The sequence below is a fragment of the Apiospora hydei genome (genome assembly GCF_038363865.1).
Source record: "Apiospora hydei strain CBS 114990 chromosome Unknown utg000006l_segment0_segment0, whole genome shotgun sequence".
Lineage (NCBI taxonomy): Eukaryota > Fungi > Ascomycota > Sordariomycetes > Amphisphaeriales > Apiosporaceae > Apiospora > Apiospora hydei.
The window spans coordinates 2,183,612-2,209,184 of NW_027117365.1; the positions used below are offsets into that span (position 1 = coordinate 2,183,612).

At 53.6% G+C, this 25,573-nt stretch overlaps 10 protein-coding genes across 10 annotated transcripts; 7 read left to right on the forward strand and 3 right to left on the reverse strand.

Annotated features, from left to right (window-relative positions):
* Positions 1-73: 73 nt before the first annotated feature.
* On the forward strand, positions 74-2,164 carry PG997_007874 (FYVE zinc finger; the record flags this gene model as incomplete). Its single annotated transcript, XM_066812189.1, has 2 exons — positions 74-382; positions 455-2,164. 2 exons carry the CDS (start codon positions 74-76, stop codon positions 2,162-2,164), a joined length of 2,019 nt encoding a protein of 672 aa, XP_066667531.1.
* A 1,440-nt stretch (positions 2,165-3,604) lies between these two features.
* On the forward strand, positions 3,605-4,039 carry PG997_007875 (uncharacterized protein; the record flags this gene model as incomplete). The annotated part of the gene is made up of 1 exon (XM_066812190.1): positions 3,605-4,039. The coding sequence occupies one exon, from the start codon at positions 3,605-3,607 to the stop codon at positions 4,037-4,039; it is 435 nt and encodes a 144-aa protein (XP_066667532.1).
* A 210-nt stretch (positions 4,040-4,249) lies between these two features.
* PG997_007876 (C6 finger domain protein Acr-2) lies at positions 4,250-5,192 on the forward strand (the record flags this gene model as incomplete). The annotated part of the gene is made up of 2 exons (XM_066812191.1): positions 4,250-4,494; positions 4,559-5,192. The coding sequence occupies 2 exons, from the start codon at positions 4,250-4,252 to the stop codon at positions 5,190-5,192; spliced, it is 879 nt and encodes a 292-aa protein (XP_066667533.1).
* Positions 5,193-5,297: 105 nt separating this feature from the next.
* Positions 5,298-7,038, reverse strand: PG997_007877 (major facilitator superfamily transporter; the record flags this gene model as incomplete). The annotated part of the gene is made up of 4 exons (XM_066812192.1): positions 5,298-5,868; positions 5,933-6,337; positions 6,385-6,758; positions 6,838-7,038. The coding sequence occupies 4 exons, from the start codon at positions 7,036-7,038 to the stop codon at positions 5,298-5,300; spliced, it is 1,551 nt and encodes a 516-aa protein (XP_066667534.1).
* Positions 7,039-9,603: 2,565 nt separating this feature from the next.
* Positions 9,604-10,509, forward strand: PG997_007878 (uncharacterized protein; the record flags this gene model as incomplete). The annotated part of the gene is made up of 1 exon (XM_066812193.1): positions 9,604-10,509. The coding sequence occupies one exon, from the start codon at positions 9,604-9,606 to the stop codon at positions 10,507-10,509; it is 906 nt and encodes a 301-aa protein (XP_066667535.1).
* An 885-nt stretch (positions 10,510-11,394) lies between these two features.
* On the reverse strand, positions 11,395-12,794 carry PG997_007879 (uncharacterized protein; the record flags this gene model as incomplete). Its single annotated transcript, XM_066812194.1, has 2 exons — positions 11,395-12,262; positions 12,361-12,794. The coding sequence occupies 2 exons, from the start codon at positions 12,792-12,794 to the stop codon at positions 11,395-11,397; spliced, it is 1,302 nt and encodes a 433-aa protein (XP_066667536.1).
* Positions 12,795-16,920: 4,126 nt separating this feature from the next.
* Positions 16,921-18,819, forward strand: PG997_007880 (uncharacterized protein; the record flags this gene model as incomplete). Its single annotated transcript, XM_066812195.1, has 6 exons — positions 16,921-17,094; positions 17,180-17,356; positions 17,433-17,565; positions 17,682-17,799; positions 18,149-18,423; positions 18,701-18,819. The coding sequence occupies 6 exons, from the start codon at positions 16,921-16,923 to the stop codon at positions 18,817-18,819; spliced, it is 996 nt and encodes a 331-aa protein (XP_066667537.1).
* A 907-nt stretch (positions 18,820-19,726) lies between these two features.
* PG997_007881 (uncharacterized protein) lies at positions 19,727-20,818 on the reverse strand (the record flags this gene model as incomplete). The annotated part of the gene is made up of 4 exons (XM_066812196.1): positions 19,727-19,935; positions 20,007-20,422; positions 20,663-20,726; positions 20,788-20,818. 4 exons carry the CDS (start codon positions 20,816-20,818, stop codon positions 19,727-19,729), a joined length of 720 nt encoding a protein of 239 aa, XP_066667538.1.
* A 994-nt stretch (positions 20,819-21,812) lies between these two features.
* PG997_007882 (carboxypeptidase S) lies at positions 21,813-23,539 on the forward strand (the record flags this gene model as incomplete). The annotated part of the gene is made up of 2 exons (XM_066812197.1): positions 21,813-22,712; positions 22,778-23,539. 2 exons carry the CDS (start codon positions 21,813-21,815, stop codon positions 23,537-23,539), a joined length of 1,662 nt encoding a protein of 553 aa, XP_066667539.1.
* Positions 23,540-24,498: 959 nt separating this feature from the next.
* Positions 24,499-25,436, forward strand: PG997_007883 (uncharacterized protein; the record flags this gene model as incomplete). Its single annotated transcript, XM_066812198.1, has 3 exons — positions 24,499-24,623; positions 24,696-24,946; positions 25,039-25,436. 3 exons carry the CDS (start codon positions 24,499-24,501, stop codon positions 25,434-25,436), a joined length of 774 nt encoding a protein of 257 aa, XP_066667540.1.
* Between the last annotated feature and the right edge of the window lie 137 nt (positions 25,437-25,573).

The following is a 25,573-nucleotide window of genomic DNA, read 5'->3' on the forward strand; positions in this document are numbered from 1 at the left end:
AGCAACATCATGGCCCCCTTGGCGTCTTCCATGGGCAGGTTCAGATTCTAGGAGACCTTTCGAAACCGACGTCATGGCCAGCCGTAAGCTCGGCGGGGGTCGCGTCCTGGGCAGTGGAAAGGGACTGCACCCGCCGCCCACAGCCGCATCCGCCTCGCCTTCTGTACAGCGAGCCACCAGTTACTATGCACCATCCGACAGCACCGCGTCCTTGGGCTCAATTGGCGACTCACTAGCATCGCCCGCCTCCGGGTCGCCAGGGTCCTCGAGTCCGCTGCCCGACTTCCCCCAAGACCTCACGTCCAGAGTCAGCCTGGCAGGGCCCAGCGCCGGCGCTTCTAATGGCAGCAAGCTGGTCTGTCCCATTTGTGAAGAGGAGATGGTACGTGCGGTCGCTCCATCATGAAGAAGACTACGGTACAGGCGTGTGCAAATGCTGAAAAAGACGTTATAGTTGACGCTCCTCCAACTGAACCGCCATATCGACGACAACCATCAAGAGCTGCCCGATTTCCAACAAGACGAGGTGAAAACGTGGTTCGACAAACAAGTCGACAAAGCCAAGCGGTTCCAGCCGCTATCCATCATCAACCAGAAACTGCGAGGCCTCGAGGTTTTCGAATCGAACGAAAGCGTGCCTCCTCCCGTATATGCTGCGCCCTCTGGCCCCAAGGCCCCTGCTGTTTTGCCGGAGATCCCCTTCGACCCGGACGATATTATTACAAAGTCACATTGGCAACGACCGACCATGAACGACCCTTGTACGGAGCCGTCGTGCGACAAGCGCCTGGGTGCAGTGAACGGCAGCATAAATTGTAGGAACTGTGGCAGGTTGTTTTGCGAGGACCATACCATGTACCAGATGAAGCTATCGAGATCGGCGACACATGAACCGATCCGGGGCTACTGGTATAGGGTTTGCGAAACCTGCTATAAATCGAGAGAAGGGTACAATGATCACAGCGGGCTCACCAGAGACCATACGGAAGCGTTTGCGGCGATCCGGAAAAAAAGAGTAGAGAGGCAAACATTGGAGATCTCGAGGCTGGAGAAAAGGTTGACCAAGCTCACGCAACTACTAGCCAATCCGCCCGCGGATATCACAGCAGCAAGTAACAGTGGCAGCAGTCTACTGTCGCCAGTAGCGTCATTATCCGGGCAGAAAACCCAGAGGAAGGCCATCGAGCAATCCGTGGTCACGTGGGAGGATGATGCCAAAGTAACCAAGTGCCCCTTTTGCCAGCAAGAGTTTGGATCTTGGACTTTCAGGAGACACCACTGCCGGATATGTGGACGGGTGGTCTGCGCGGACCCGCAGACGGCTTGTTCCTCGGACGTGGGATTGAATGTTGCGAACCCGTCGGTGCTCGCTTCCGAGAAACCAGACGAAGCTTCAATCAGTTTAGATGTACGAATGTGTCGCGAGTGCAAGTTCACAATCTTCGCAAAACGCGATTTTGTCGAGAGCATTGTGCACAAACCACCAGATCAACGCGCCTACGAAACGTTACGCCAGTTCGAGCGGGGCATTCAACTACTGATGCCGAGCTTCCAAAGGGCTTTGGTGCCTCTACAGGACGGGCAGGGGGCACCCAGTCGTGCTCAGATCAAGGAGGCATCTAAACTGCGCAAGAGGCTGATAGACAGCTTCACAAAGTACGACATGGCCGCCAGACGGATTCGAGATCTAAAAACCGAGTCCCCTACACAGCAGCGCTTGCAGAAAGCCATTTACCAGGGCGCCAGCTCGTTTTTGCATATGCATATGCTTCCTCTGAAGAACTTACCTCGTATGCTGAAGCAGTCGTCTTCCTCCTCGTCCGGGTCCCGAAAGTTCCTTCAGCCGAACGGACATACCGCCAGTCCACTGCGCAACCATCACACGGACGGCTATCTCGAAACGGCGAGTCAGACAAGCGAGACGAGCACTATCATCTCGACGCTCGAGACCGAGGAGAAAGATCTTCGGGAGCGTCTTATCGTACTAGAGGAACAGAAGTACATGGTGCAAAAGATGATCGCGTCATCGCAAGGGGGCGCGACGGTTCGAAGAAGTCAGCGCCCTCACCAGGAATGTGGACGAACTCGAGCAGGAGATCGAAGTGATCAAATCGAAAGTCAGCGGTGTGGAAGAGAGATGGCAAGGGCTGTATACCAATGGTAGCCCTGGGATGGGATAGTCTAGATGCTTCGAACTATAGCATGGCGGTAGGAATGAAGCCTACCAAGCGCCGCGGAGACGTGGATGACCCTGTGGACTGACAGGACGGGAAGCCAGCCAGTAAGGCGCTTTCTTCGAGTCGATCATTTCATGCATTGCCTGGCGTTGGCTTTACCTCGCGAATGGGGCTGTTCTATTTATTCTTGCTTGTTATGGAGTCCAGGAAGTGACGTATGCTCTTTATGTACATAGTTTCTATCCAGCCTTGAAGTCCGGCTACACGGTTCATTTTAGCATTTTACGCCCGATATAATAAGTGATGGATTACTCGCTGGCCTACTGAGTGCTCACCTCACGACCTCTGCCATCGGACTAGCGGCGAGCAGACTAGACGAAGAAATGGTTCCTTTCTTGGTGGGCTGTCAACATGACTCGTGATGCTCCCCGGGACGCGCTCGGGGTTTGCTGGCCGTGTTCTTAGTAACCTGCCGCCCAAGCTGCATTTGATTTGACTCGAAACAGTCAAATCCCGATGTGTCCGGACCCTTGGCCGCACGCCCATAAAGCCTGCGAAACGGGTCTCACGGCCACGGGAAGAACCGCTTGTTGCGGACCCCGGCTGTGGCACCCGAGACTCCGATCCGGGGGAGCAGCAATTGGCATGGAGTCTTCTCTGCCCTACCTAGCCTACCACCCCGATTTATCTTTGGCTTACATATCAGCATGGGCGGTGCATTATGTTTGGCGTCGTGGAGCGGCATTTGTCACAGTGATGTAAAGGATCGGCAGTGCCCTGTTCAGTGTGCCTACATGAAAACTATTGAAGTACGCAGGTACTGAGGCCCACGTATGGTCCATGGAAGTAGGTAGACGCACCTGACCGAGAAAAGCAGGCCACAACGCCAACGGACCACGGATCGCGATGGCAGACTCGACGGGGCGGGATCGAGTCAGGTTGGCTAAACACAGTTCAGCCTGCGTCAAGATGCAAATGCCGGTATTCCCTGTTGACAATGATATGGTCTCGTCTGGGGTAGTAATGCAGGTCTTGCTGGGGATAATTAACCATAACTGCACCGCAAACTGGGCTGCAAAGACCCTGGAATTCAACGAACTCGTCATGGCGCTGCTGCGATTCCCCACGGCCACTTTTCTTGGCCCTACTGTATGCTTAATGGGCGTCTCACTAGGGTCAAGCAGGCATAGCGCGGGCCCACGCTGAAACCTTCTAGTTCGCTCCAAGTGCAACAACACATGGATTATTTCATGACAGGAGAACCAGCAGAGCGTCCTTTGGGTTCAATCAATCCAATTCTCATTTCACCTGCTCTCCCCATCCCGCTTGTTCCCTCAAGGCGTCTGTACTTACTAAGCCAATATATTCGCATACATAGTCCTTAGCATGAGGCCGCGGACAACATCGTCCAGATTGAGCATCCAAACATGACAACAACCGCCATGGTACCTTTGATCCAGCAGCAGGTCTCTTCTCCACCTTCAGAATTCGCCAGCCGCCCCTGCTGGACCTGCCGCCAGCGGCGCGTCGTGTGCGATACGCGCCTGCCGCACTGCATCAAATGCACAAAGTCGGGCCGTGAGTGCCTAGGCTATGGCGAGAAGAAGCCGGTGATATGGGTGACGGGCATGGCCAGCAGAGGCAAGATGGCCGGGCGCACCACTTTCGCGACCAGCGCTTCTGCCGCCGCGGCTTCCGCCGGCCCGGCCAACTTGAGCGGTGCCATGATGGTAAAGAGGCCGTTGTTAGAACCATCACGGAATGAGCCGGATTTGAGACATCTTGAGTACTGTGAGTTCTCTCCCAATAGCGAGAAGCGTCTTCTTTTCTACTTTGCGCATGATGCTCGCTCCGTGGTGTGAGAACGAGGCTAAACCTTGTCTTCCATCAAGTCTTGCATCGGTGCTGCAGTGAATGCGTCATCTACGACAGCGAAAACCCCTTTCAAGCGCTTCGTCACCCTGATTCCGCAAAACGAAGCTCTGCGGCATGTCATCATCGCCCTTTCGGCCAGCCATCGCCGCAATTCAAACGGTGCTATCACGCTTTCCTCGAAAAAGCATGAGATCATGATGGATGGCCTTGTCCATGAGCAAAAGGCCATCAAGGGGCTTCGCGAGGCCATCGCCAAGAACGATAAGCATGAAGCTATCGTGGCCCTCGTCCTCCTGTTCATCTGGAACGATGCCCTGCAGCAGGAGGGGAGGCAATCTTGGCGGTATCATCTCCATGCTATGCGCGCTCTGATCAATTCGAGGCGAAACACTCCCGGGTGGAACTCCTTCTTCGGCAGCTATTTCGAGGAGACATATGCAATGTGAGTATAAACCCCACAGTTGAGTACTTACTGCTTCGTTAATTGCTGACTTCGCCTGACCCAGCCTCTCGATATTCGGCGCCACCCTAAGCAAGCAGTACAAATCGGATGTCTGTGACGTGTTTGGTGAATCGGAACTTCCAGCACTGCTTCAGAGAGCCGAGGCTTCAAGCTGGACGGGATGCCCTGCCGAACTGTTGCAAGTTCTCTGTGATGTCAATCGAGGTGTCGAAACCGAGAGTCTTGCTCTTATCGACCAGTTCTCCTGCTCTCAATGGGCCGCGAAGCACCACGAAACCTCATCAGTCATTATGCGAACACATCTTGCCGAGGCTTACCGAGGCGCCATCTCCGTCTACGCGTTGCGCGTGCTTGGTCGAGACGTGGTGCGCGAGAATGTGTCGTTTGTCGTTGGCCGAGGCATTTCGCACTTGCGGCAGATACCGGCCGATGACACTCACTTCAAAGGCATCCTCTGGCCTGCTTTCATCCTCGGAGCAGAATCGACGGACCTCGTGCATCGTGCAGTTATCCTAGAAATCTTTCAAAATCTTTCCAGGCTCCTTCAGACGTGGGCTGTAAACCAAGCCACCATCATCCTGCAAGAGATATGGTCCAATGCAGACGAACCTTCTATAAATCCTCAATCATGGCTGCAGCATGTACGCGACAAAGGCCTGGAGCTGTTCCTCGTCTGATGAGCAAAAACAATATAAAAAATTCAAACCGATCTATTAAAGATTAGGACTGCACATTACTCTCGTTAAGTTTTTAATTCACTGAAGCCACCCTTATCGCGACAGCTACGACTGCTTGTTCTCTTCGTTACCTCCTTGCTCCTGCGCCACACGTTCCTCTAGCGTCAGGTCGCTTCCAGCCTTTCCTATCCTTATGAACACCAACACGATCAAGGCCGCGACTCCGCCTAGTCCGACGCCAAGGAACAGAGAAGTCTTGAAGCTCTCTCGGAGCCCGAACTCCTCCCGACTGGCCGTGGCCAGATCAGCCCAGCCAAGGAAGAAACTCATACCAACGAAGAGGAGGCCGTTGATGCATCCGCCAGCCAGACCCTGCTGTGTCTTGGCTACGTTGGTGGTTATGAAAATGTTACTCACGTTGTACATGATATCGATGCCAATGGTGGCGCTGATCATGGCGGGAAAGATCCAGGCCCAGTAGTTAGGGTTCTCAGGTGCCAGCGCCAGCAACAGGTTACAGACGATGAAACCGGCACATGACAAAGCAAGGAGGGCTGTGCCTGGAAGCAAGTGCAGGGTAAATCCTCCAAGCAAAGCAATGGTCAAACCGCCACCAGCTAGCGGGGCAAACCACAGCGCAGTCAAGAGCGGGTCGATATGGAGGACCTTTTCGATACTATATAATTATTAGTTTTTGCAGTATGTGAGAAAGGCAGGATGCCGTCTGAAGAGGAACTCACTAGAAGCTGGCATAGAAGAGATAGATGCCGAATGACCCATATGCTAAGAAAAGAGCCACAAAGAGGGGGCCGATGTCCTTGGTCGAAAAGATGCTGAGCGGAAGGATCGGGTCCTTGGCAACGCGCGCTTCGACATAGATGAAGGCACCAAGAAGCACTAGCCCCAAGATGAACGGCACGATGATCCCCGGAGACTGCCAGCCCGATTTGGAGCTTTCGGTTACGGCATATACGGTCAGGATGAGTGCGCTGACGCTGGTGGCGCACCCCCACCAGTCCATGGTGAGGTGTTCCCTCTCCGGCGGGGCCTCGTCCACCGGAACGCAGAACCAGGAGATGACAGACAGAACCGCCATGGCGATAGAGGCGATCCAAAAGAACCAGCCCCAGTACAGGAAGCGGGCGCTGACACCGGCGAGCAGGATGCCGATGAAGAAGCCGAAGGGGCGCACCCGCCGTAGAGGCTGAAGACAGTGTTCTTGCGCGGGCCCGGGCGGTACATGCTGCCCATCAGGTTGATGCCGGCTGGCAGGAAGGCGGAGGCGCCCAGCCCCTGCAGGGCCCGGATCACGACGAGCATGACGTAGTTGGCGCTGAAGCCTCCCACGAGCGCCCAGAAGAACAGCCAGACCAGACCGCCTAGGTAGACGACGCGGCCGCCGTACAGGTCGGCCAAGCGGCCCACGGGCAGCAGGAAGGCACCGGCGACCAGACTGAAGACATTGGACGGCCAGGTCCAGGCGCCGGCCGAGGGTGCCGTGGATGAGAAGCGCTCTTGGTTCTGGAGGGTGGGCAGGAGTACGTTGAAGCCGCTGATGAGGAACTCCTGTTTTCTGGCGTTAGTATAGGAATGGCATGCAGGTACGCGACCGATGTCAGGAAGAAGGAAAGAAGAAAAAGCTTACGGCAAGGAGGTTGGAGCCGAAGATGGAAACGAGGAAGCCGATCTCCTGCAGCCCGCTCTTGAAGCACGCGGGGCGCTGCCGTCCGAGCTTCTCGAGATCATCGGACGGCTCTATGCTGCTTGTCTCGGCCGTCGGGACGGAACGTTCGACGTCCTTTTCCTGGCCGGCGGCCGGCGGCGCAGACGGAGGCGCAGCGGCCATGGCTTGAAGTGCTGTCGTTGTTCAAACGAAAGCAGGAGACGTAGTAGGAAAGGGATGTTCGGTAAAGCGAGGGAAACCGGGCAGCAAACGGCGTGCAAGCAAGCTATGTGTTGCGTGTGCGTACGCGTTTGCTATTTTGGTTGCGAGTCGTGTGGTATGTGCTGGACTCGACTGCTGTTTATAGGTATTTGTCAAATGCTCTCAATAGTCGGGACAAGTCAAAAAGGCCAAGCGTATTACGTTGTTCTATGGGGACGAGTCTAGATGGGGCCCCGTAGATATATCAGGTTCGTCGTATCACCTCATACTTTCAGCATGCACTCTATTTACCTAACTGAGAGGGTAGCGAACAAGACCCTTCCTACCGGGTTGTTTCCTGTTTGGCTATGTGTCAAAAAAATCCACCTGGGCCTGCGCGGCCGAGAGAGGACAGACAAACCGGCAGCGGCACTACTGCACATACGGTGACCGATAAGCTTTTATTTCCCTTCTTCCTTACTAGCGAGTGCTTTCTGGTCCCCTGCCGGCGGCCGGCCAAGGCAGAGGAATGGGAGTGCTACTGGAGAAAGCCCCGATGGGGGAGTTGGAACGGGGCATGTCGAAACGAAGTTTGGAGCATGGGGACGGCTGTCGTCGTGGGCGATCCCCAGGGTGCTACCGGAATAGGAAGCCAAGCTGCAGACCCAGTGCAGTGCCGTGGGGCTGGGCCTGGACGGAGCTGGCACTTGCTGGGCGATTCTGAAGGGGCTTCTACAAGTCGAGCCTAGCGCCAGTGGGACACACGATTCGACGAACACCACCACAGCTTCCATTCGACCAGTTCTTCCCCACCAGGAAACCGCTCTTCGTTACTAGGTTCGGTTTCATCCTCGTTACATGGGCCTTTGAAGAAATTGATTGTGTTGATGATGCCTTTTCTCTGGCATATTCCGGAGGAATAGGTAGAGAGTCCATCGCCGGACCCGGCCCCCGAGGGGAAACAAACCGCACATAGCGTTTTATGCTTGTTTCTTATTTCCATGCTGACGAAGGTGTGAGCGTGTGCAATGTCGTCGACGGTCTCCTTTGAGGGGGGCAATTGGCAATCACGAACGGTGGGGGTCCATAGTATATTTACAATTACAATTTTAGAGTTTGTCTCTTGCCGCAGCTGCGCCTGGGATTTGGTCCAGCCTGGCCTTGGCAATTGGTTGATGGGAGGAAGCTGCTGTCTGTCGATTTGACTGTTCACACACACACACACACTCGGAAGGTAGAACCCACTGCCCGCCCGCCACTAGCTGGAGGTTAGGAGGCAGGTACCTAGCTAGCACCAGCAGCGAGAGCCGGTCCGTGATTTGCTCGTCTCATCTCGTCTCATCTCGTCTCTGAAGGTTCTTTTCTGGCCCATCGGGAGGGGACTACCACTGCTACCGCTAGTCGCTACCTAGTCGTGCGGACGTGATCATCAATTTGACAGATCGATGTGCCTCAAGCCTGATCTGCCATCTTCTCTCCTTCCCCTCCCGACCCTGGTCTCGTCGGGCTTATCGCATGATGATGATGATGTTGATGTGATACTGCATAATTCCAGCCTCGAAAGACAAGCCAAATCCAACCCACCAAGGCGACGACGCAACCAAGCCAAACGAAACGCTGCTTGCCCATTGAGCGGACCCGCTCTCGGCACCTCCAGAATAGAGCTGCAGCAGATCTTCGTTGCAGAGATCCCTTCCGCCACGATAGCCTGTGTGTATTAGTATACGCCCTGCTGACATAGCTGTTGGCCTGGGTTGGCTGGCGGATATATAACTTCCCGAATCAACATATTCGCATTGCTGGTCTCTGCCACAAGAGAATGACCTGAAGGCAAGCCAATCAACCCAACAACTATTCAGCGTTGTTTTCTTCCCTCGGTTCATTGATTGACTGGGTCATTCTTTCTTTCGCTTCTGCTTCTTCTTCTTCTTCTTCTTCTTCTTTTTATGCTTCATGTTGTTCTGAGAACCATTTCCGTTTCCATAACATCATATCCCGCTCATTTCTTCACGCTACCGGTTGGCAAGTAATGAGTGTTTATTCCTCTTCTACAGTATTTTCTTGTCAAGCTTCCATTCTTTCGGTATCCTCTACCCTATCGAGGCAGGTTCTGTTCCAGATTTGTTTCCTATTCTTATTGGGTGGTCTGTCGTGCCAGGGTCATTGAAGACGAGAGGCATCACGAGAAAGTCGAGTAAAGTCGCATATAATCAGGTATTCAAGGGATCGATAAGGACGAATATCAATACCAACGCAGCGCGTGATGAACGCCTCTCAGTCAGTCCGGGCATCATATCGCGCCTCGTACTATGCTCCTCCTCCGCCCCAACGCCAGATATCCAAAGCAGGCAGGGCCTCCCACCCACCGAGGCCTGTAAGCGGTTTGTCAAGAAATGGTTCGATCGCGTCCAACCGGAGCGAGCCCGTGGAGATTATAGATTGGGAAGGTTACAAGGCTCAGAAGGATGACCTTGAGTCGGTACACGAGGTGACCGAGGTCGAGGGCTCGGCGACGATCCACCAGATTTCCTAGACCAGGCATTCCGTATGTTCAGCATCTACCCGGTCCGGGATCTCAACTGGGTCGTCGCCGTCGCCTTCGTCATCGGTTCCGTCGTATTCACCATCGGTGCCGTCTTCCAGCTTTTGCCGGCCACCGACCCGACCTACCCGGTGTTCCCCAACCAGCTCGAGCTCGCCGTACCGCTATGCACGCTACTTGGCGCCGCTATGTTTCTCATCGCCGGTATATTCGCTCTCATCGCCTCTTTCAACGTCGACCGAGGCGAGTTCAAGATCCATATCCGTGACCCGAAATACTACAAGCGCAAGTACAAGGACATGGGCCTTGACCATGGCGTACGCAACGAGAACGGCGATATCGAGAAGCTAAGCGGCAGCAAGCTGGAGAGAATTGGCACCAACTCGAGTGTCAGTTCGAAAAACTCTTGGAACAGCGGCGAGAAGATCTATCGCCCAGCCCTCATAGGCGACAGCAACTGGGTGTGGTGGCCAACCGAGCTTGGGAGGACCTTCCGCACGCTGCCTTTTCAGCTTGGCCTGATGCAATTCATCGGCGGTTCCATCCTCTCCATTAGCGTGGCGCCCGGTTTCCCGGGTGTTCTGTCCATGACCGACCCTATGGCCCCCGTCATCTTCGTATTTACACCCTTGGTCGTCGGTAGTTCATTCTTTATCGTCGCCAATGCCATCCTGATCTTCCAGTGCCAAAATCACTGGTACAAGCCCAACCTCAACTCGGCCCCATGGCAGGCCTCCTTCTGGAGCTTTCTTGGGGCTATTGGCTTCTTCGGTACCGGTTTCTTCTTGTTTCTCAGTGACCCGGTGAGCAGCTCGTGGTCCAACTTCTGGGGTTCCATGGCGTTCCTGATCGGCGCCATCATTCAGTGGTACGATCTTATGGCATTCCACCCTGATGATTGGGCCGCTTAATGATAACTTTTACGTTTTCTCTCTTTGCGCCCCTTTCTATCCCCCAATCTCTCTACACAGAAAACGTTTGCGGTTAAATGGCAACGTATCATGTTATATAGGCACTGGGTGTCTGTCTAGAAATCTGACAATTGGCATCATTACGTTTCCCTTCTTTCTCCTCAGATAATATCAACAAGCAATGCAGGCAGGCAACTAGCAATGAGAACTACGGTTTCATGACATACAAGATAGATCAGCTCGTACATATATGTTACGCAGGATTCCTCCTTACATTTTGGTATGGGAACGGCGCTGCGCAACATGGCAAATTGCATTCACTACCAGACCTATAGCAATAATCTAAAGACATTCATTATCCAGGAACAAGCGAGTCTTGGTATATTTGTGTTACACTTGACAAATCAGTGAACGGGTGGCTTCCGCAAGTAAGGATGTCCTTGCGAATCTCGGCTCTTCGTGGGCCATCTCTGTTTGGCAGGGGGTTGGAGATCCTCCCCGCGCACCCCGTGCCGGCCGGCGGGGCCGAGACTCGGTTGCCAACATAGTTCAACGTTGTTGCAGCACTGCGACCCATGTTCAAGACTTGGAACAAGGAAAAGCAAAAAATATGTAATACGGCCACAAATCCAGTTCCTATCGATGCTATATACTCGTCAAGGATAAAGAGACCCAGGAGGGGAGGGAAGAAGAGTGAGATGCAGATACCCAAACACAAAAGACCAAGGATAGGAAGAACATTCTATCTGCCAGGATGTTCACGAGAAGCGGATTCTCGGCCCTCCGGTTCCGTCCAAGTTTGAAAGAGGAAAATCACAAAGACAAATGGCGCCGTTTGACGTGCATACCTCGTCCCTCGCCCAAACGTCATTATATCATAGATCGTCACATCATCAGAAAACCTCTGACGAGGTCTCGAATCTTCTCGCGCCGGCGCTCGCGGCCCAGCACGACGTGCTCGCGGGGGTTGAAGAATTCCTGCCGGGCTTGCACCCCGTCGCCCGTGGGCTCGCGGGTCCAGCGCCGGCGCGGGTACCGCTCTAATCGCAGGAAGGGTATGGACGGTACACCACTGCTGCTGCTGCTGCTACCGCTGCGGGAGTAGGATGTGGTGACATCAGCTCTACTAGACGTGGCGTTCCCCGTGGGCCCTTCGTCTGGTAGTTTTGAAGCTGACGTAGATGTTGACGACGTCGATCCTGACCTCGTCGCCGCTGATGCGGATTTCCAGACGGGTTCATATGTTATGGCGCCGCAATGGCTCCTCCAGTTCTCCGAAGTAGCAGTAGCGTAAAATTCGTCGGGGTGAGGGCTAGAAGGCGGGAGGAGAAACTGGTAAGGCCGCATCGCGTCCACGTCCGCGGTGAGCTCGGGCAGCTGCAGAACGAGACAGCGCGCGAGCCGGCCGCGGACGGCCGAGAGGGCCCACCGCTCGCGGACGTCGTGCCAGGCGCGGTTGGCGTCGGCAACGTCGAGACGGAGGACGACGGCGCGCAGGCGCGCGAAGCGGACGAGGTTCGAGAGGGCGCCGCACAGCTCGGCCCAGCGGTGCGGCGTGGGCGGGCGGCGGCCGACCAACTCATTGGCGCAGTGCTGGTGCAGCTGCTCGTAGGGGACCGTCAGCGAGAGGTGCGCCGACCGCCAGAGCCGCGTGTTGGGCGAGGGCGCGGCGACGAGCAGGGTGTGGGCCAGGTGCAGCGAGGTCATGACCAACGTCGTGGACGCGTAGATTGTGGGCAGGGCTTCGTCGTACCTGTTGGGTGGTTGCCGTGGTGAGTCTCTCCGTGCGATCAACAATGTTCTAGGAAGGAACGAAACAAGAAGTCGACACAGTAAATTGCCCTTACTCACATTCTCCTACAAGTCAGCAGACTCGGCAGGAACAGTGTGCATGACTTGTTGCCCTTCTCCCTACTGGCCAGCATCGCATCCTCGCACTTCCAGTGCTCGTTCCAAGGGGACGACATCCGCTTTGCCCAGACTGGGTCCTCAACAAGTGAGCGCGGCCTGAGAGCTTGCTGCCTACGCCACAACTTCTCGAACTCGTGATTCCGGTTGTCTTGCTCGCCGGCAGCCAAAATGCATGGGAAATGCGTGACATGGCCGCTTCCCTCTTCGTGCTCGAAAACGTGCTGTTGCGTGCCAGAGACATCCCACATGGCGAGATACACCATATCCCTGATTTCCCTGGGGAGCTTGCCGAAGAATACAGACTGGTGCTGGAGGTCTGCGCTCATTGTGAAGTCGCTCCCGGGCGAGATAAACCCAGGGGAAGGAGGGAACATGGTCGACTCTCATGGATCTGGGCAGATCACAACCTGAACACGATTAACCATCGACTTGGTAAAAATGATTGCCAGGGAAATGGTTTCGTGGGTAGGACGGGCCTTATATCGAGTTGTGGTTTGGACGCAGGCAGCAGGGTGAAACACGGCAGATGTGAACCCCCGTCCTATACCATTGCTAATACCGAGACCTCTGGCAGGGTCGGAAGGTCAAGGGTAAGCGCTGCCTTCATGCAAGTAGCATCGGCCTGCCGCGTTTATGACTCTGAAAAGGGCCGATCAAGCCTCCAAGTAAGGGTATTGGGGGTTAGGGCCAACTGTATCTAGATACAACTGGCCCAGACATCGCTGATCTGTAATGCGATGCCACCGTACATTGCATCCTTTCGCCTACTCGGGGCAAGCATCGAACGAGAAAACATGGGGGTAGGCAACGCAGCGTATCAGGCTTCTCTGCCTCTATGCTGCAGAGCTAGCCGCGCTCCTTCGTGGAGCATGCGGAAGTGCAGCCAATCCAAAGGCCATCGTGAAGTGGATGGGGATGCATCGTATGTCGGATTGAGTATAGCCCATCCTGCCAGCCAAACCTTTTGGTTGACACTGTGTAAGCGTTGGGGCAGTAGCCTTATTCCAGCAAATTCCCACTTGTGATACTACCAACCAGAGAAACAGCAATGCATTCTCCCCTTTGATCCATCCAAATATGCGTCTAGCAAGCGCAACCAAGCGATAATCAAGCAGACGCGGCGTGGAGATGAACCAATGCATGCCATATGCGCTTGCTTTCACTTGGCGTCGTGCCACGGGTTGGGGATGTGAACCATCGTGTCAGAGGTTATCCAACAGGCTGCTGCGGCCCCCTTCGCAACGTCCCAGGTCAGACGTTCTGCTCTTCGTGGATCCAAGTTCCAATAGCGTATTGGCGGGCGTCTACATATGTGAAATGTGAAGCGGCCCATATCGAGATCTTTTGGTTGCTCATTCTCACCTGGAAGTAACGCTGATAGTTCCATAACGTACTCATTCAGGACTTTGAACTGAGAAAAGCTCTGCACAATACTCATTTCATGGACCTTTCGCCAGCATTGCCGGTTAGGCACGTCCAGTAATATCTTGAGGCCACGAATCGTGATTTTCGCTGGCGACTTCTGTCAGGCTTCCGACCTCGTAACAATCGGCTGCGGGCCGTTTTCACGACTGTATGGGCGATACTCGGCATATGGTAATACCAGACTGATATCTGGCGAACTAATGTAGCCTAAGAAGTGAGATGGTGCCGTGATAAGCCGGTGTTATCGTTGAACAGTAACATATATAACTCGAACATGGAATCCATGATCTCGGGGTACCTTTCGATAGGTCAGACAAAGCTCAAAGAATGGGCCAGTGAAGATGAGAAACATACATCCGCTTGCATACCAGCATAATTTGCTGAAACATTGTGTGCCCGGCATAAGAAGGGCAAGAGCCCAACCAGTCCTTGCACCACCAGTGGCGATGGCCTCATGAAGAGACTGGCCTTCTCTCTCACAGTTGGCCATGCTCCTCCCAGATCAGAGTATAAACCACTACACTACACTTTGTCGGTGCAGCATCTAGCTTGTTGAGTGCGTGTGCGATGTAATACACCCTGCGCGGTCTTCACGTCGAACTTCTGGCTGTTGTATTGCATTTAGCGCAGTGTTGAAGGTAACCAGGGCAATCCATCAATTGCTGTAGATTGGGCACAGTGCGATTGCTCGACAGCCAAGCTGTCCGCAGCCCCCTCAATTGGTGTTCCGGTCAGGCGGTAACCAATAGGATGCCATCGCGACGTTTTCGGTTGGTTGCGCACTGCTTATTGCATTGAGGTTGATCCAAATGATCCATAGGAACTGGGGGAGGTAGGGGGAGGTAGGGGGTTGTCGGATATCCGCCATCCGTCACTGTTTCCAGACTTTTCCTCTCTGGCTCTCGCTTTTGCTCTCTGTCTTGTTAAATCGGAGTGAGGGTAGAAGCACCACGGGCTGCGAGAGAGGAGTCGAAAGAGAGTGTCAGTGATGATGGCGCGCGCCAGTCACATGATCCACTTGGGCTTTGGCTGGGCTCCGCAACAGTTTGGTTGGTGCAAACACGGTTCAATTCGAGTCCATCACATCCAACCTGATGCTGCGGGCACGGCGCTTACGCTTCGGTACTGAGCATGTTCTGATCGTTAATTATTGCGTCTGTTGCGGCGTATAGTGTTGTGTGGGGGGCTTCTACGAACTAACTTCGGGGTTTCACCCGCTCCCCCACCCCCAGCTTCTCATGTTTAGCACTGGAATCAATGGACCGTTCTCTACGTTAAATCATTCCAAAGCTCCCCGACGAGATATCGTCTCCAACAATTGACTTCAAGCTCAACAGCATCTCAAACGGCCGCATTCAAGACATTAGCTTGGGCTTTCAAATTAGCGGTCTGATCGGCTTTTTAAACGTCATCCTCTGGTTGCACTTTCTTGTGGCATGCTGGCCTGCGTTAGACACACTCGCACTGCCGGTCCATTGACAGCACGATGCTGCCAGGACAAATAACTTGCAGTGATTATGTGCCTGGCCTTGAGGGACATATGTTCTCTTCTGGGGGTGCAGAGGGCCATGTCAATCAAAGCGCACAGCAAGTCTCATTGCCGATTGATTGTTACGCTATGCCCGCCACGAGCAACTTCTGTCTTCAAGCCGCTCACATGGACGCGGAGAGTTCATGAAGCAGGGCTCACCGAGACCGGATCGCCTTTTCCATCCTCTTTTTCGCCCTTCAAGTCATGGAGCTCTACGGGCAATGCCTATTACAAACGTACAGCTGGTAGGTTCATGTCGCCAACGTCAGGAGACGAGCCAAAATCGGCATCCGACATGGTCCACTTTGAGGCTGGATGTTCCAATAAGAGTACTATGGCGAAGTCACATAACGAGAAGCGCCCCTGTTGTCGAAATTCTGGGGGTCGCTCTTTGACTGTCTGCCGATACGTGAGTAGTGGGAGGTAGCAAGGTGATCCTTCAGATCAGAAGGTAGTCGCTGCGCACTATTTCAAGCAGTTCGACGGTGGGGGGTCCCGGGTATATGGCCGAGTCATTCAAGGCCACAATGATAACGTCCTCGGCCAGACTGATCGTGAAAGTACTAATTGATTCGCTAGGGAATCTTCTCGGGTGGCTTTCATTCGGTAACAAAAACCGCAAACGCCTGTAACGCCCTGAACGGCGGTATGGGGGATGCATGTCTACATGTAGCTTTTGGCAGCAATGAGTCCAACTGTGGCAGCTAAGGGAGCAATGTCCGTATTGCAGGCGCCAAAGTGACGAGATGTCGCTTCCTCGCATATACCGCCACCTCAAATCAAGGGATAGCTTCCGTGAAGGTTGTGTACTCAGGCGGATGATCGCCTATCTTTTCGTCAGCTCATACGCAGCATGTAAATGCAAGACCAACAGAAGAAGCGGAGGTACTGCCCAGGAGGATTCACTCTATTTTTCTTCGCAGCTTCATTTCCATGGCCCTTCCTGACTTTACATGTTCTGGCTCGCGTTTATTCCTCTTAATACTAATACGTTGGAGTAAACAAAACCAAGCTGTGTGCGCTCGACGAGGTAAGTTTACCCAAGCAGAACCGGCCAAAGACTCTTTGAACCCCCATAATCCGATGTTCTATCAAGCTTTCTGCTTTGTCGCTTCTAGCTAGGCACGATGCATCTTCTGGCCCGGTCTGGAACTTTGCCCATCCGGCTCACGATAGTACTTGGGACGACCGTGGAGGCAGCCAATCAATAGGCGGGGAGCGCGCCCCAGGATTCTATCAAACACGACGCAATGTATGCGCTGATCCCCTCGCAGCCCTCGCTTTCAGTTCCATATCGAGGTAGCGGTGTTTCCGCATGCAAGCCATGTTTCAGTATGAAGGGTGGTAATGATTCACCAGCCCATCTCTATGTGATGGATACAGCTCCGTGCTCCCTTTCAATAATTTGACCATCGCTTGCCTCATGTTGGAGTTGTCCGCCTACCAGTCTACCTATCTCGCGATCCCAAACATCATCTTCGTCGTGAAGTGATCTTTATGGCTACCTTTCTCATCCAATGCAATGCCATCAGTCCCAACACGCAATGGCGGACCCGTATTGGGTTCCGATGTGTCTGAGGACAAAGGGGCCCAGAACGCTGATAACCATCTGGATCGTTACTGGCACTGCCATCATATTCACCACCGGAAGACTTTACGTCAGAGGCTACATGCAGCGTAGGCTTCGGAGTGACGACTACCTCACTATGTTCTCCATGGTATGTTCTTCTCGAATTGCGAAGGGCATAGGAGTCATCTGGCTATGCTTTCCAGCTGGCCAGTAGTATGGCTAAATTGGCATAGATCAACAGCGTCGTGGCGTGTGGACTCGCTACCAAAGCAGTCTACCGCGGACTTGGCCGACATATAAGCTCCTTATCGCCCGAAGACAGGTCCGCCGCGACCGTCTGGACATTCGCTGCCTTCTTCCCCGGTCTGTTGTCCTTCGCGGTTCCTAAGCTGGCCGTCATTGCCTTGCTGGTTCGTCTCCCTAATGCCGAGCCGGTGTCACTTCTGGTTCTTATGGTTCATGGGCGTAGCTGTGCAACTAGCCCAGTTTGGCACAATGGGCCTCCTCATCAGGGATCTCGCCCAGAATTGCAAGCTCTTTGACTCCGTCGATAACCAGAAACAGAGGGGGAAATGTGTCCCTATGCATATACAGGTCAGGTACTACCTCTTTGCCGCATGTATGTTCTTCGCCGATTCTTTTTACACCGTTTCCATATCTTCCAATCCTACAGTCGATCGACGTCAGAAGTCGGTTGTCGAGTGCGCTGCGGCCAATAGTACTGACTGGACACAGCGCTCTCTGCGTTTGCCGACTTTTACCTCGCCGCGTACCCATCCATCGTTCTGTACCAACTGCAGATGCCTGGGCGGAAAAAGTTCGCGTTGTCGGTCGCTCTCGGCTGTGGTGTTGTGTAAGCAAGAATGGCGCGGTCAATTTACCGCGAACGAACGACCTGCTCACTCAGGCTTGGACCGTCACTGACTTTGGGATATGATAAGGTCGGGGGCAGTCGCGACGTACAAGACTACCCACATCCCCCTACTGCTTGACCCCGATTTCACCTGTGCGTATTTCGCGCGCTGCTCCGTCTCTGTTTGTTTCTTGTATGCCAACCAAGACGAAGGCTAATGGGGTGATGGTTGTTCATCAGATGCCAATGCCGAGTTGCAGTTATGGACACTGTGAGTAGCATCCTGCATCTTTACCAACCTTGTCCGCTGAAAGAAGGTATGCTTATGCTTGACTCGACTACTTTCTAGCGTCGAAGGTGGCATCATCGTGATCGCGTCGTCCATACCCATACTGCAGCCCCTGATAGACAAGCTAGTCGGCGCCAGGATCATGGGCCGCTCGCGAGCGTACTTCACCAAGCACATTGCCATCTTCAGCGATCGACGCAAGATCGCCACCACTGTCCGGCGCCGGATACGCAAAAACCAAGCCATGACGACGACGACGACGACGACGGACTTCACCACCACGACGCTGCCCGAGGAACTCTCGCCGGTGCATAGAATGGACTCCGGGATAGACGGTATGGCCCACAACTACTCCTGTCGTGGAACTGCCGGCGGATATTGTCGTAGTAGAGAATACCCGCGGCCCGGTGTCGATGTTGAGAACCCCGCCCCTGAGGAGTGAAGGTCATGGCAGTGGATGATGACGATGCGTCACACACCACGGCGTGAAGATGAACCTTTGTAGGGTTTGAATCTGCTTCCTATTATCCATCATGTCCCTACATCGTTACCTGCCTCGACACACTTTGGCGATCCTACGAAGCATATAAACTAATGGTAAATTCATTCCAGACCCAGAAAAGGGCGCGAAATCTCGCAGCGGGCGCTTGGTCGTCGTCCAAGTCACCGAAGAGGGCGACGATAACGAAGACGGCCCCACCGCAAGAAACACCGAGAAAACAGCCAAATGAAATATTGTCAATTTTCGGACAGACCAGTCCCAAAAGAAACGTCACGAAGGCTGCCCCAGACAGGTACCTTTCCTGTTCCCTGTGTCATTGAATAAAAGGAATGCCCGTTCATTTGCAGATGCAGGAAATCCTAGATATCGCCAGGTCTTGCGTCCCACGACCTTCGTGGCTGAACATCAATCCAACAATGGGGGATTGTGGACCTCTCTCGAACTTGAGGTCCATAACGAGGGAAGCATCTGGGTCTACTTATGTAATGCAATGCCGCCAGGGACGGCCCTCATTATGAATCGGTACGAACCTAGGTCTGTGGTGGCTACAACGCGACGAAAGCAAGACGGCGTATCCAGGTGTTTACAACAGAAGCAAGATGCCTTTATTAAGGATATGACAGCAGTCCAATTGTGGTACGATGGCATTTCCGCAAACCCGCCTCTTCGCAATGGGAATGGCGAGAGCTATCTACTGGGCAAATACGAGTCTTGCACTGATCGGCATCACACAGCATGTGTTCCTACTTACTTGCGACATTACGAAGTTCACCCCAATGGGATCCTGGGAGAATTGAAGTCAAACGATGATGTGAGGGGTAACTCAATTTATGAATTGGTAGAATAGGCAGTTTAGTAAATAGAGGCATGTCGTGTGCGACTTCGTTGTACTGGATCCTGCTCTCGATCGGCATGTGCCTTCCATAATCTTTTGCATACAGTCTGAATCCCATGCATGTCGAACGGGCACGACTAATCTTAATCCTTTAGGTTTCCTCAGTGCAATCTCAAGGCAATCTCAAGGTGATTTCAGGGCGATTTCAGGGCGGTTTCGGGGCTCCTTGTAGGTCTCTCCTCGGCCCTTTCAGCCTCCAGGCTTCCAGTTTGGTGAAGATGTGCTTGCTGCGTTTTGCACCTCAGACTTTCAGGCTTCCAGGCTGGTGGAGGGCTTGCTTCTTCGGAGCGGCTTGCTCATTGTATCCGGGCGGCATCTCCTCTTCGGAGTCCAGAGGTCGAGCGGCGGCGGCAACGGGACAGTCGGAGCCCAGGTCATCATTGAACAGGATCTTGCTTCTGGCTCCCTCGCAGAGGCCGGGGCGGAATTGGATGTCGAAAGGGGGCAAGCCTTGGTGCAAGTATGGTTGGGCCACTGGTGCAGCTTGGGGTCTCGAGACTCGTCGAGAACGGTGCAGCCACACCCAATGTAGAAGATGACGGGGATTCGGCAAGTAACCATCTCGCCCGAGGTCCTCTTGTTTGCTTGGGCCGGGTTTGGGTAAGGTATGAGCGGGTTAAGAAGAAAGAGAAGAGAGTGAGAAAAGAAGTGCGTGGGTGTGTCTATCGTTGGTAACTTGGTTTCGCTCTTGTGTGTTTTCAGGACGCCTGGTCCCTGGACTTGAAGAACAAAGGTGTATGATGATGCCCCCGGCAGTTGTTGTTGAGGGAACCAGGCACAGGCCTTTTTATATTCGAGGGATATCGAAGAGGTTCCGGGGCTGAGAGGATATGATGATGAGGCGTGCGTGTTGCTGGTGTCTTCGTGAACAAGGTTTTTGTGGTTTGTGGTGAAGATGCACCGGGTAACAAGGAGATCGGGGGTAGACAAAGGTTGCCTGGTGAAAGACAATCAAGACATGGGCCTTGTTCCGAACTGAATGGGAAGAAGGGTGAGAATAATTGGCACATAGAGCACAGCGCACCGGCAATTGTGCTGTTGTTGAGCCGATTGAGAAGAAGAGAACAAGAAGGGCGAAAAAAAAGCCCTTCTCTTTCTTATGTCCCTAATCAAGTTGGCGCAGCCTTGCGTATATTGACGTCGAACTGGATGTGACGTGGTATGGATCACGACGCACCGACTGATGGTGTTGCTGGTCGGACTTCGCACGAAACTGGTCAAGGTCAACAGAGAAGGGCCATCTGAGCCATGGTGAGGCCGATGTGACTGGACTCTGCGGGATGCTAAGGTTGAGGGTTTAACAGTGGCTTTGAAGCATCTTGGACTTGAGCATATTGATTGATTGTTAGGGCTGCCCGTGTCCCAGGAAATCGGCGCTCCTTTTGCTCACCCAGGCGGCACATTGCTATTTGGTCAGAGTGACTGTCGGGTGAGGTGACTGTGAGCCTCCATCGAATCCGCTATCTTGGTATCACCGGAACAGTCCTCTCTTGAGTAAGGCAGTTGCGCCTTCCGAGTCTCGATATTACTTTTGCAGCGGCCGCCCCCCCTTAGGCTTTGGTTCTGGGAAGGAGCCGCATCTCACTTCGGCTTCTGATCGTGAAGGCAGTAAAGCGGGGAAACAAGATGAATTCCCGTTGCCGATGCATTCACTGCGAAAATGTAAAATGTTAGTCGTGTAGATACCAACGCAAGTGAGCAGGCTTCAGGTCATATATGGTAACATTGTGTCTTCGATTCAATTCAAATTCAATGCTTCTATCTGGAAAATCGAGCGAGGCATAGGTGACGTTTTCTGTTGTCACTACAGACCATGTTCCCGGTGGGATGCGGGGGACAATGCCAGTAGGCGGCTTTAGTCTTTTAGTGATTGCGGGGTCTTCAGGTAGCCAGCCTTGGGCTCTTGGCTGCTAACCGTGTTCGTGCTGGTCGTTTCTATTTATTTCCTTGATAGCTGATGAATAACACCACTGCGCAATATAGATTGGAAGATTCATCAATTGAAGTCTCTGAACCGAGTATCTTGAGGCCCCATCAGTTCTCCGATGGCCTTATCATTTGCATACTTTCCCGCCTCTCGGCTTCGACTTCGGCTTGCGGAGACGATCTCCCACAGATCCGGGAGGTTGCGACCTGCCACATTGAGCCTAGGTGCGGGGCCTGTTCCTGGTTCCCGAATGCTTGTAGGTATGATACGATGCGATACGTAACCGATAACGGCATAGGTAACGAAGAATAATGGATATCTTGTCTTTTGTTCTGGTCCTTTCCTTCCTTTCAACTTCATTCTCGAAGCTATCATATGTGGATTTGCATTGGTGGTAAAGATGGCAACTTACGAGAAGCTACCCCTGCTGCAGCCCTCTGCGCAGGTTCCTCGCAACACCACCTCCAAACGCCGTCGGGTGCCCATATTGGCCATCTTGTCGCTCTCAGCACTTGCGCTGCTATGGACGCACAGAGTGTTTGGTCTTTTCCGGGAGCGTGAGGAGCCTCATTCCCTACCTCTCGCCGCGCAATGTCCTCAGGTGGACCCGCTGCTGCCGAAGCAGAAGACTGACGCGCTGACCAAGATGGAGAAATACTTGGACTCATCCGCGTTTCGCAATGAGACCATCTCTCGCTTGTCCGGCGCTGTACAGATCCCAACTCAGTCGTATGATGACATGGGTCCCATTGGCGAGGATCCGCGTTGGGAGACCATGTATGACCTGGCCGCCTTCTTTGAAGAGACGTTCCCCTTGGTGCACAAGACATTGAAGCTCGACAAGATCAACACCCATGGGCTGTTATATACCTGGGAAGGCTCAAACAAGAGCCTGAAGCCAACTGTCCTGATGGCGCACCAGGACGTGGTTCCCGTCGCCGAAGCTACAAGGGGACAGTGGACCTTCCCACCGTTCAGTGGTCACTACGATGGCGAGTCCATCTGGGGTCGTGGTTCCAGCGACTGCAAGAACCTTCTCGTTGGCACACTCGAAGCTGTGGAGCTACTGGTTAAAGCCGGCTTCGTCCCCCAAAGAACATTGGTGCTGTCCTTCGGTTTCGATGAGGAAGTCTTGGCAGGAGCCGGTGCTGGCCACCTCGCCGCTGAGCTCCTGGAACGATATGGCAAGGACGGCGCTGCGATCATTGTCGACGAAGGCGCCGGACTCACCACGGCATTTGGAGCCACGTTTGCGACACCTGCAGTTGGCGAGAAGGGTGCTATTGATGTGGAGGTCACCGTCCGAATGCCTGGTGGTCACTCGTCCATCCCCCTGCTCATAACGGTATCGGTGTAATGTCCGAGTTCATCACCTTGGTCGAAGCCAACCTGTACGAACCCCATTTCCATCCGGAGAACCCTTTCCTTGGATTGTTGCAATGTGGTGCTGCACATGGTCCTGATTTCCCACCCGAGTGGAAGAAATTGCTTGGTTCTGGCACCACCATCAGCGCAAGGAACAAGGACAAGCTCGCCAGAGAGGTTGCAAAGTTCAGTGATGAGTTTAAGTACCTTTTCACAACCTCTGTGGCCGTGGACATCATCAGCGGGGGCGTCAAGTCGAATGCGTTGCCTGAACGTACAACGGCCCTCATCAATCACCGGGTCAATGTTGGCGACAGCCCGTCGGACGTGCAGGCTAAGATTGCCAAACTGGCTTCTTCCATTACGGAGAAGTACAATCTCACGCTCCATGCATTTGATGATGAAGCCGAAACACCTTCATCAATGACTTTGAAGTCCCCAAGAACTCTGGAGCCGGCGCCTGTAAGCCCGACGGAGGTGGACTCCTTGACGCCGTATGCCGTCCTGTCTGGCACAACGAGGGCGTTGTATAACCAAGATGTCATCATGGCACCTGGATTGAGTACCGGCAATACCGATACTCTTTTCTACTGGGACCTGACCAAGCATATCTTCCGTTATCAAGCCGGCTGGGATCCCAAGCAGGAAGGCCTTGGTGGTATCCACACTGTTGACGAGCATATCAGCGTGCTTGCTCATATCAACACCGTCAAGTGGATCAGTACTCTTGTGCGTAACATGGATGAGGCTTCTCTTGCTTGAATAAGTCGTACTTCTGGTGTTGTAGCTAGTAGTTAGTTGGAATACAGTGACTCCTTGGTCCCTTCAAGTCATTTACATATCATCATTGGTCAAAATATTCGATTGTCATTTCTTGCCATCAGCTACTCGCTCTGACGAGTGGACTGGATTATCTGCCTGATGTCATACTGGCCAGTATAGTAGCATAATCCTTCTTACTTGAGTGATAAGGCCCAGAGCCGCATTCCTGCGTATTGCTTTTGGCTGGTAATCTATCGCTTGTCATACTTGACCATCGCCTGAGCTAACCGAGGAGACAACTCATGAGAGCCACCTCACGACTACCTCCGACCGATTGGATGCCTCGTGTTGATCTAGAATTATCGAGGTAGCGTAGAGGGGAGGCGTCCTATGGTGCAGCAGCTGCGTCCCCCCTTGCCTGTGGCATCCGCTACAGCGCGCTGTGGCGGGGTCAGTTGGCGCTAAATGAGAACCTTCAGGACACTCCCTTCTAATGTAACCTACCTTGCCTACTTGCATATTTCCATACCCCTATGTGATTGGTCCGCCTGGAAGCAATCGCTGCACAGGACCAAGACGATTCTGAGCTGCACCGATCGTTATGCCGCAAGTGAAGTCACAAGAGTGGCAGGGGAATCAGTACAGCCCGGAAGGCTTTCTTCTAGACGTTCCGGCATGAATCCTCGATGACCCCAAACCAACTGTTTTCCTTGTCACTCGCCGGCTTCTGGCCAGACCTCTCTACTTACTTACGAATGTGACTATCTTGGGCACTTCTCTTCATATCCAGCAGCAGCAGCAGTAGCAACACAGGGTATAGGGAAAAACAAGCAGCCAGCATGGCGCCCCATGTGGACTATGTCTTCACTCGGGATTTTCTCGACATCAATCGGTGCGTTGACTGATGCCCCACGTCGCCTCAGCATCGATTTATTCTTCCTAGCTGATCATATCTCCCTATGTTTCCCAAGAGCAGCATGAACTTGCTGCACCATTTCTGGATCAAGACCCTCGGCTACGTGGTCCATCCCAAGATTCCACGCGATGGCATTCGCAGGGTCACCGACGTAGGCACCGGCACCGCGTATGTGTAGCAGTCTGATCTCTTGTTGCTCGTCGACAGCCATTGGCTGATATGTACATCGTGGGTTTCTAGTATCTGGCTGTTCGACGCCCGAGAACATCTTCCCGACGACGCACAGCTGGTCGGCTTTGATATCTCTTTCGATGCCGCTCCGCCACTCGAGGTGCTCCCACCCAACGTGCGCCTTCAACACTGGGATGTCAGAGAGGCCATTCCCGATGGCCTCGAGGGATCGTTCGATATCATTCACCTACGATTTCTCGCATTCGTCCTCCTGAACCATGAGATCCCAGGCGTGATTTCGAGGCTTTTCCAAATGCTTAGTGAGTAGCACCCGTCACTAACCGACGAGCTATGTTTGCTTGGTGTTTCGGGCTGGCTTCTCTTGCTTACGCAAGACTCCTGTGCGATATAGAGCCGGGAGGCTACATCCAATGGGACGAGGCCGATATGGAGACCCTGCGCTTCGACAAGGCTAGGGCTGAGAGCAAGACGGAGAACCTCGAGGCCCTCTACAGGCTCTTAGAGGCCCAGGACCCGCGGTTGAAGCCCACCTGGGCGAACCACCTCCCAGAGCTGTTTTCTGAGGCAGGGTTCGTCGACGTGGAAAAAGACGCCAAAGACGCGCCGCCGCACGTCGCGTTCCAGTTCCACGACGTGGGTCTCATGATTCACGAGCTCATCGCGCGCAAGATCCAAGACAAGCACATGGCGTCCGAACTGCGCCGCTTGCTTCCCGCGGCCGTGGCGGAGACTAAGAACGGCGCATATGGCACATCTCTGAGGTTTAGCGTCATTGCAAGGAAGCCATAAGGGCGAGAGCTGGCGTAGTCTCGTCAGCCGAGGCGTCTCAAGGTATGTCCAGTGCTAAATATAGCTTGGGGAGATTGAAGACCAAATATCACTACTGTATCGATTACACCCTTGCGACAGCGAATACAATCATGCCA